This window comes from Monodon monoceros, unplaced genomic scaffold, assembly GCF_005190385.1.
Source record: "Monodon monoceros isolate NGI ecotype Baffin Bay Population unplaced genomic scaffold, NGI_Narwhal_1 Super_Scaffold_18, whole genome shotgun sequence".
Taxonomy (NCBI): domain Eukaryota; kingdom Metazoa; phylum Chordata; class Mammalia; order Artiodactyla; family Monodontidae; genus Monodon; species Monodon monoceros.
The window spans coordinates 174,213,845-174,223,497 of NW_021703774.1; the positions used below are offsets into that span (position 1 = coordinate 174,213,845).

Sequence of the window (9,653 nt, forward strand, 5' to 3'; positions counted from 1 at the left end):
ATTGGACATCGTCAAAATAAAATTTTTGTGCTTCCTAGCATACTATCAAAATGAAAAGACAGGGCTTCCCTGGTGGCGCAGTGGTTGAGAGTCCGCCTGCCGATACAGGGGACGCGGGTTCGTGCCCAGGTCCGGGAGGATCCCACATGCCGCAGAGCAGCTGGGCCCATAAGCCATGACCGCTGAGCCTGCGCATCCGGAGCCTGTGCTCCGTAGCGGGAGAGGCCACAACAGTGAGAGGCCCGTGTACCGCAAAAAAAAAAAAAAGAAAAGAAAAGACAACCCACAGAAGGGGAGACAATTTTTGTAAATCACATATCTGATAAGTCTAGTATCCATAATATACAAAGAACTCTTATCGCTCAATAACAAAAATACAACTCATTTTAAAAATAGGCAAGGGATTTGAACAGGCATTTCTCCAGAGAGGATATGCAGGTGGACAATAAGCATAGGAAAAGATGCTCCACATCACTATTAATTAGAGAAATGTAAATCAAAACCGCGATGAAACACCACACCACTAGGATGGCTAGAATCAAAAAGCAGATGGTAAATAGTGTTAGGAGAATGTGGAGAAATTAGGGCCTTCATACATTGCTGTAGGAATACAAAATGGTGCAGCCACTTTGGAAAAAAGTCTGGCAGTTTCTCAAAAAGTTAAAAATGGAGTAACCATATGACCCAGCAATTCCACTCCTAGGTATATACCCAAGAGAACTGAAAATATATGTCCACACAAAAACTTGTATATGAATGCTCATAGCAGCATTATTTATAATAGCCAAAATATGGCTATCAATTGATAAATGGAAAAACAAATGTGGGATATCCATACAATGGAATGTATGGATTATTCAGCCGTAGACAGGAATGAAGCACTTATGTATGCCACAACGTGGATGAACCTTGAAAACAAGCTAAGTGAAAGAAGCCAGTCACAGAAGACCACCTATTGGATTCCATCTCTGTGAAATGCCCGGAAGAGGCAAATCCATAGACACAGAAGGTGGATTAGTAGTTGGGGGGGGGGGGGGGGGGGAGTGACTACTGTTAAAAAACAAAATCAACTGAGTAAATTGTAAAGATCTTATTGGCTTTATTCACCGATCATGAATCACCCAGCGTCCCATCTAGCAAATAGAAAGGAGCTCTGAAGCGCCGTACAAAAGGGAAGACTTTTACAGGCAGAAAGAGATGGGACAAGGAAATGAGTCTAGCAAAGAGCTGAGTATTTCAGGCAAGGTCGCCTTCCTTTGGGGGATGACAGGGATCTACCAGAAGGATTACTTCACTAGTGCTGGCCAGGAAATTCCAGACTGACTGGTTAAGATTACATTCGTAGGAGAGCTTGAAACAGCAGTCAGGTTAAAGTCTTGGTTTGGTGACGCGTAGCACAAGCAACACCACTTGGGACCTGTTACCTCTCTTTTGACACGACTGTGTTCCTTTTTGAGGCAATAAAAATGTTATGGAATTAGATAATGAGGATGGTTGCACAAACTTGTGTATATGCTATAAATAACTGATTGTACATTTAAAAGGGCCAATTTTACGGCACGTGAATGGTAATCCAAATTTTTTAAAATGAAATTTTCAAAAAAGAAAACCCAGTAAAATTGGGAATTAATGTTTCAATTTCTTTAAAACAATTTCACACAATAAGCTTTATTTTAAAAAATAGCGTGCTCATTGTAAGAAAAGTTGGAAACACCCCGTTCAGGAAGTAACCAGCGCCGCCCTAACCAGCGAACACCTCCGGTATGGCTGCTTAAGGAACGAGGATCACTTTGACAGCTGCTGTTGCTACCAGTAGAAAGACTGCCTCCACCCCCACAAGATACCCCCGCCAGCCCCCGCACACATGCTGGCCGTAAAGAAAGAAGGTAATATTAGCCCAAACTGTCAGTGCATCCCTTCCCAGGACTGAACGTCCTAGCCGGCTGGCAAGAGCAGGGGCCTCTGGAGGATGCGCGGGGGGTGGGGGGTGGGGGGGAGGAATGCGGCGCTGCAGACTAGACGTGGGGACTGCAGGGTGGAGCGTGGGCGCCAGGGGTGTGGTGGGAGGTCAGGGGCGGGGACTTGGGGATGGGGCCGGAGGTTGCGGGGAGCGCCTAGGGACGCGGGCACAGGGGCGCGGCAACGGGGCGTGGCAACGGGGCGTGGGTGGGGCTCGCGGGAAAGGCTCCGGGGCCAGTCGCGGGTCCGAAGTCGGGACGTGAGGGCCACGGGGTGGTGCGTGGAGGACGCAGGGGCGTGGTGTGAGGGCGAGGGTGGGGCGCGGGGGCGGGGCGCGGCCGGGGTCCGGACGTGGGCGCCGCGGGGTGGAGCGTGGAGGGCGCGGGGGCGTGGCGGGAGGAGTGGGCGGGGCCTAGGAACAGGGGCGGGGCGTGGCCGCTGGGCCGCTGGGCGGCGGACCTGGAGGGCCCGGGAGGGGCCGAGACGCGGGCGGGGCGGGCACCGGGATGTGAGCGGCTCGTTGGTTTGTGCCCAGACGGCGGCGGCGGCGGCGGCTGCCGCACGCGGCGACCCGGCCCCGGCCCGCTCCGCATGCCACCTGACCATGCCACCTCCCGCACCTCCCACAGAGCTGGTGCCGTCGGAGCGCGCCGTGGTGCTGCTATCGTGCGCGCTCTCCGCGCTAGGCTCGGGCCTGCTGGTGGCCACGCATGCCCTGTGGCCCGACCTGCGCAGCCGGGCGCGGCGCCTGCTGCTCTTCTTGTCGCTGGCCGACCTGCTGTCGGCCGCCTCCTACTTCTACGGGGTGCTGCAGGACTTCGAGGGCCCCTCGTGGGACTGCGTGCTGCAGGGCGCGCTCTCCACCTTCGCCAACACCAGCTCCTTCTTCTGGACGGTGGCCATCGCCCTCTACCTGTATCTTAGCATCGTCCGCACCTCGCGCGGCCCTGGAGACGGCCGCCTGCTTTGGGCTTTCCACGTCGTCAGGTGGGTGGCGGCGACGCTGCTTTCCCTCGGGTCCAGTGACCCCTGCCTGGATCCTGTCTGCTGCCCCTGTGGCCCTCGCCACCCTCTGGGCCCTGCGTCTTGATTGGACCCCTGGCCAGGCGCCCAGCGGGCAGTGTCTGCTCCTGTCCCGGGACAGCCCTGGGCCAGCAGAATGATGCTAGGCTTGCCTGGGAGATGAACTTGTCCTGAACATTGCCGCAGGGGGTGCCCCTTTGAGGTGGCCCCAGCCATAGCCTCCCAGTGAGGTGGGCGCCTCAGCGCAGCCCCTGGAGGGTGGGAGGGGCCAGAGCTCGCCCTCAGAGCGTGGCCCTGGTAACTTGGAAGCACCTGGAGAGCTGGCGAGGCCACTCTGGGCCCTTGGCCTCCTGCTTCAGTGCGTTCCTGCCATCTCTGCTGACCATGGGGATCGGGGGAAGCAGCTGGTCAGGCTGGGAGATGAGTTAGGTGTGGTGCATTCAGCCACTCTCAGGCTGCCGTCCACTCAGCCCTCTGCCAGATGCAGTGCTTCAGCTGTAAAATTTAGGAAGGACAGTCTTGTTTATCTTTGCTCATCTCTAAACCTCAGGCCCCAATCTCTTGTTATCTCTGTTCTAGATGATCTTACTTTCTTTCCAGAGTTCAGCAACTCTGAAATTGAGGTCAGAGGCAGAGGCTGGTCTGGAAGAGGGCAGCCAGCGGCCTGGAGTCTCTGAGAGTAGAGAAAACCGAGGCCTTGTCCTGCCCTGGCATTGAAGGGTCTCATCCAAGTAACCCTCATCTGTGGAAGAAGGTTGGCCCCTTCCTGGTGTAATTTCAAGATTCAAACATCTGGTGGTGTCCTCTGGTGAACCCAAGGCAGGAATTTTATAGAACTTCTTTCCTCTTCTCCTTCCTCCAGATAAGAGTACCAAATGCTGCCCTAATTATAGGTCCTCTCTGTTAAATACTTGAGTTCTTTCCAAGGGACTGAAGATAGTCAGCACTTTGGTAGAGACAGGTCACCTGGGTGTCACAACAGTGAGGTCACAAGCCTGCAATAGTCACTTGACCTCCAGGTCTCAGAGCTGTTGGATGGAGGCCAGCTGGTCCCTGGGAAACTAAACGGCCTGCTTCTCGGCTGTTCAAGTCAAAATGTTTGTAGCAAGCCATTCAGATGTGCCTCAGGTGCTGCAGAGACCCACAGAGAGCGGGGCTGCCTCCCACCCTCCCGCATCCAACCTGATCCCACCAACCATTTCGGAGACCCCATCCTTGGCAGGCTGGTTGGTTGTGGGCAGCGTGGAACTCACGTGTACTTGAATAGGAGCCCAAGACTTTCTTTGCAAGATTCTCTTGTCTTTTTCCCCCTCTTTTGAAAAATACTGAATACAACGTATTTTTCAAGTGATAAAGAGAACCTGGTGCAGCTCCTATAGAAAAGACATTTCCTAAGAAACCTTTCTTTTCACTTCTAGGGATGTTTTCTGTGATGCTTAGGGAAGGCCTCCTAAGAAAGCCCATGTGTCCTTCTCTGGCCATAAAAGGGAAGCAAATTGTTCATCTTGTCGTTGAATGTGATCCACCTGCTTCTTAAAAGAAAAAAAAAGAAGAAAGAAAGAAAATTACTTGTATCCAAGCTAGAAAGGGACTTTGATAGTTTGCTCCCTGTCAGAAGTCAGCACTCGTGTTGCTGGTGTGAGACTTGGTAAGACCTGTCCAACAGGCTCATGTATTGACCTAGGTCCTCCCAGACTGTGTTGCTAAGGACTCTTCAGTGTCTTTCTTTGGAGGATGAGTTTGTTGCTGCTGAAGGACCTCTTGGCGTGGGAAATCTCATCTTCAGCCTCTGGCAGCCCAGGCACCCACTCACTAACCATTTCAGATGACTGCAAATCAGTCCTCTTATTCAGACCTTTCAGTCTTGGGAAATATTTTATTTTTATTTATTTATTTTTAAATATTTATTTATTTTTGGCTGTGTCGGGTCTTAGCTGTGGTATGCAGGCTTTCTAGTGGCGCGCGGGCTCAGTAGTTGTGGCTCGCAGGCTCAGTAGTTGCGGCACACGGGCTTAGTTGCCCCGCGGCGTGTGGGATCTTAGTTCCCTGACCAGGGATCAAACCCGCATCCCCTGCACTGGAAGGCGGATTCTTAACCACTGGACCACCAGGGAAGTCCCCCGGAAAATATTTTAAAATATGACAACACAAAGGGTTGCTCTCTCTGTTCTTATGAGTTGATTTTTTTAAAAAAACTGACAAATATCTTGAGAAACGGACAAAGGACATTCTGACGAAATAGTAAAAGCATGAATACTCAAAACAATACAACAGCGAGGTACCATTTTCTCATTAAATTAGAGGGAAAAAAATAGTAAGGCAGGATACTAATGTGATAAACATTATTATTGGCCATGTAAGTGGGAATAATCCACGTAGAAAATATTTGGTTCATACCCCTCGATCCCAGCAATCCTATTTGTAGGCATCTAGTCTAAGGCGATAAACCAAATTACATGCAAAGTTGGATGTACAAAGGAGTTTGCGTGGCAGTGTTAGCCAGCACAGTGATGAGAATTTGAAAGCAACCTAAATGTTCAAAAAGTCGGGGCTCAGTAAGTTATAGACTACACCCCACCCAGAACTGTCATGCTGCCAGTAAATACTGGCCATGAACTCTATAAGTCATATATTTTTTAAACGGTATGATACAACGTTAAGTGGGAAAAGCCATCTATAAAACGGAATGCAGCCATGCACCGCAGGAGGCTGGAGAGAGTCGCAGGCAAGTTCCCACAAAGCGCCTGCATGGCCCCTGGGACCCCATCATAATGCCTGACATAGTTTCCTTTACGGAAAGACTTTTATCTCGTTGGGGAAGGAGGGCAGCTTAGACTTTATCCTCAGAGAAATTGCCTGGCATCACAAACCACATCAGGCTCCAGAGGTCTTGCAAGGATCAGGCTTTGATCCTGCATAACCCAGGGGACTCACCCAGAGATGATCACCCTCCAGCCACAGCTGATGAGACTTTCCCAAGGCCACAGAGCTGTTAGCAGGAGGCTCAGCGTTAGAACTTCAAGGTCAGTGCCCCTTCTAGGATTCCATCTTGTCTCTTGGCCTTGATAATAATTTTTTAAACTGAGAGATAATTCAACAATCGTTTATTTTTAACTTTCCAGATTCCCCCCATCATTAACACTTTACCATGTTAGCTTTACTTATCCTCTCCAATTATTTTTTTCCTGGAACCATGTAAGAATAAGTTACAGGGACTTCCCTGGTGGTGCAGTGGTTAAGAAACCACGTGCCAATGCAGGAGACACGGTTTGATCCCTGGTCCGGGAAGCAACTAAGCCCGTGCGCCACAACTACTGAGCCTGCACTCTATAGAGTCCGTGAGCCACAACTACTGAGCCCATGTGCTGCAACTCCTGAAGCCCGCACGCCTAGAGCCTGTGCTCCGCAACAAGAGAAGCCACCGCAATGAGAAGCCCGCGCACCGCAACAAAGAGTAGCCCCTGCTCACCACAACTAGAGAAAGCCCGTGTGCAGCAACCAAGACCCAACACAGCCAAAAATAGAATTAAAAAAAAAAAAGTAAGTTACAGACCTGATGCCCCCAATTCCTAAATCCTTCAGTGTGCATTTATTTCCAAAAGACAAGGACAGTCTCTTGCGTGACCACGTACACCTCCCCAAAGCAGAGAGTAACGTGGAGCAGTGCCAACATCTGATTGTGTCATGTGAAGAAGGAAAAAGGCAAAGCAACTAAAAAAAAGACGAGTGTGTGTGTCTGGTAAGAAACAAAATCTGATTGTGGATCTGTTGAGGTTTTGCCAGTTGTCTAATAAGGTCGCCGATAGCAAAGGGACTTTGTTTTCATGTCTCTTTATCCTCCTTCAGTCGGGAGCAGTGTTTCCGTCTTCCTTGGTGTTTCACAACTGGTGTTTTTGAAGAGTACAGGCCCGTTACTGTGTAGGATGTCCTCCCTCACCTGGGTTGCCTGATGCTTCCTCGGGAGTGGATTCAGGATCTGCACCTTGGGCTGGAATCTCACAGAAACCTGTTCTCGCTTCCTACCTGGTGGTGGCTGGCGACTTGGATTTGTTCCGTTCCCGGTGCTGTTCACTTTGATTGCTTGGTCAAGGTGTTATCTGCCCGTTCACCTCCTGGAACTCCTCGAAGTCTCACCCAAGGCTTTCCCATCCCCTGATTCCGACAGCATTCTACGGTGACTCTTCTGGATGTTGCCGCATTTTCAAAGTGTGAGAATATTCTGTGTTCAGGGAAAGCCCTGCGATAAGTCCCTTTCTACTGTGTCTTAGCTGTGGAGGCGGCACGGTCCCGACACCACGTATTTTAGTGATGGACTGCAGTATAGTTGATTTACAATGCCGTGTTAGTTCCAGGTGAACAGCACAGTGATTCCGTTATATATTTATATTGTTTTTCAGATTCTTTTCCCTTATAGATTATTACAAAATATTGAGTATAGTTCCCTGTGCTATACAGTAGGTCCTTGTTGTTTCTCTCTTTTATATAGTGTGTGTGTTTATGTTAATCCCAGACTCCTAATTTGTCCACCCCGCTGACCGCGTGTTTGCAGTTCTCACCTAAGAAAGGGCTGTGCAGCTTAGCCTGCTGTGGCTATGGGCGGGGTCTCTTCCTTTCAGATAAGATAAGCACGGAAACGTCTGTCTCCCTGCAGAAGGTGACCTGCCTATCAAAAGCCGTCTTCAGCCCCTCTTCCCCTGCAAGGTGGTGGGCTCCTTCTGAACCAGTACAGTAGGGTCATGCACTGTCCCCTCACCGCTGGGCCAGGTGTGTCCTGTGATTGTGGGGGGAGGTCAGGCTGGGGCGCCTCGTCTCGCCACGTCAGAAGTGGAGCCCAGGCCGAGCTGGCAGCCTCAAGCAGCCTTTGGGTTTCTTCTGGCTCCACTGAAGTGGGGATAGGTGTGCCCCGGCCCACGTGCCCACCCACCCTCTGGCATTTGCTGGAGGCTCTGGAGGAAGAGAGAAGTCTATGGCATCCCAAGTTCACCATGAAAACCCCTGCTGTGGGGATTGGGAAGTTCCAGCACAGAGAAAAGGGGACCCGTGGGCCCCGAAGGGGAGAGCCTGCAAGCTCTCTAATCAGATACCGGCTCACTCACAGCGGGGCCCAGTGACAAGGCCCCAAGTGGGCAGTGTCTGAATGGGGGGTGAACCCAGTGGTTGTGTGAACAGCACCCCACGTCAGACAGTGCTCCCCAAAATGACAAGAGCTAAACCGGCTTTGTTTGCTGAGGGCCCTGCTGCAGTGAGGTCTCTGCGCTGCATTTGCGTGTCCGTGGGACACCCGCTGCGGCACCAGAGGCTGCCCCTTGACCCTGCTGGGGCAGAGTCAGAGTCTACCCCGGGCCCAGGTGGGCAGGAAAGCGTCCCTGAGCGCTGCACAGTGCTCCTTTGCACCCACAGAGCCAGGGTTGCAGAGGCCCGTGCCAGGGGCTGAGTGTTTAGAAGTTCCCTTGGACGCCTTTCCCCACCTCTGCGGCCGGGGCTACCGAGTGACCGACCTCGCAGTGGCCTGGCCGGTGGCTGACACCCTGAACTCCCACGTCCTGCCCCCTGCCCCACCCATAACAATAAGAGCCCATTGCTGGGGCAGAAACCTCCAGGCGGCCTCCTCGGGCCTGGATTCCTTGCACCAGGCTGTGCCCCCTGCAGCTGCATCCCTCCGGCCTGGGCCCGGCTCTGTCCTGCTCCCAAGAGCTTTCAAAACTGGCACATGGTTGCCGGATAGTTTCGTTCTCAGAGCATCTTGGGGTCATGGTCACATTCAATGCCTTCCATAGGCCCCAGGCACGTGGACCAGGCTCTGCTGTTTGGGGGAGAAGACCCTCTTGTGGCCTTCCCATCAGGTTCCGCCCCGCACCAGAGATCTGTAGGAAGGGTGAGGTTTGGGGGAAGGGGGAGTGCAGGAATCCAGCGGTGGATTGAGCAGACCTTGAGCCCTTGGTGCGGAGGGGGAAGGGTGTTCCCAGCCCTGACTGTGAAAGTGGCTCTGTCACCACAGGTGTCCCCCTCCCTGACTGGTGGGACAGGTTGTTTCAGAAGATCCCCAGCTGGGCAGACTGGGAACTCTGAAGGAAAGCCAGAGCCTTGCTCTCGGGGGCACCGGCCGCCTCTCGTGGTCGTCTTGACAAATGCCACGGAATCCAGGTGTGGGACGCGGCCTGCTCACCGACCGCCTGATCCCGCGGTGCTTCAACTTCTCATGGAGCGACTGAAGAACAAAGTGAATGTCAAGTTCCAAAAGCCAAGCTCATGACCAGTCTGCAGGGCATTTGTCAGTTTACCCCTCCCCTAAGCCTGCTGAGGGCCCCCAGCTCTGCTGGTCTGGGTGTCAGGGGGTGTCCCAGGGCTGGGCTGCCATCCCCTGCCCTGGCATGTCTCTCCCCCAGAGTTGGTAGAGAGCATCTGCCCTCATCTGCTGTGGCAGCCCTAACAAAGCCTGCAGACTGGGTGGGGTGCTTAAACAACAGACATCCCTTCTCTCCCAGTCCTGGAGGCTGGAAGTCGGAGATCCAAGTGTAGGCAGGGTTGGTTTCCGCTGAGGCCTCTCTCCTTGGCTTGCAGGCGGCCGTCTGCACCCTGTGTCCTCACACGGTCGTCCCTCGGTGAGAGTCTGCATCCTAATCTCGTCTTCTTACAAGGACACCTGCCCCATTGGATTAGGACCCACCCAG

The 9,653-nt window shown here is 52.7% G+C and overlaps 1 protein-coding gene across 3 annotated transcripts in view; it reads left to right on the forward strand.

Moving 5' to 3' along the window:
* The first annotated feature begins 1,864 nt into the window (after positions 1-1,864).
* The window catches only part of SLC2A5 (solute carrier family 2 member 5), a 66,340-nt gene continuing 58,551 nt past the window's right edge, over positions 1,865-9,653 (forward strand). For 2 of the 3 annotated variants that reach the window (XM_029231283.1, XM_029231284.1), the window contains exons 1-2: positions 1,865-1,886; positions 2,589-2,946. In XM_029231283.1, coding sequence (XP_029087116.1) covers positions 1,865-1,886; positions 2,589-2,946 — 380 coding nt within the window. Of the gene's footprint in view, positions 1,887-2,539; positions 2,947-9,653 lie in introns of those variants that run through there. The other variant, XM_029231288.1, reaches the window with a different exon arrangement.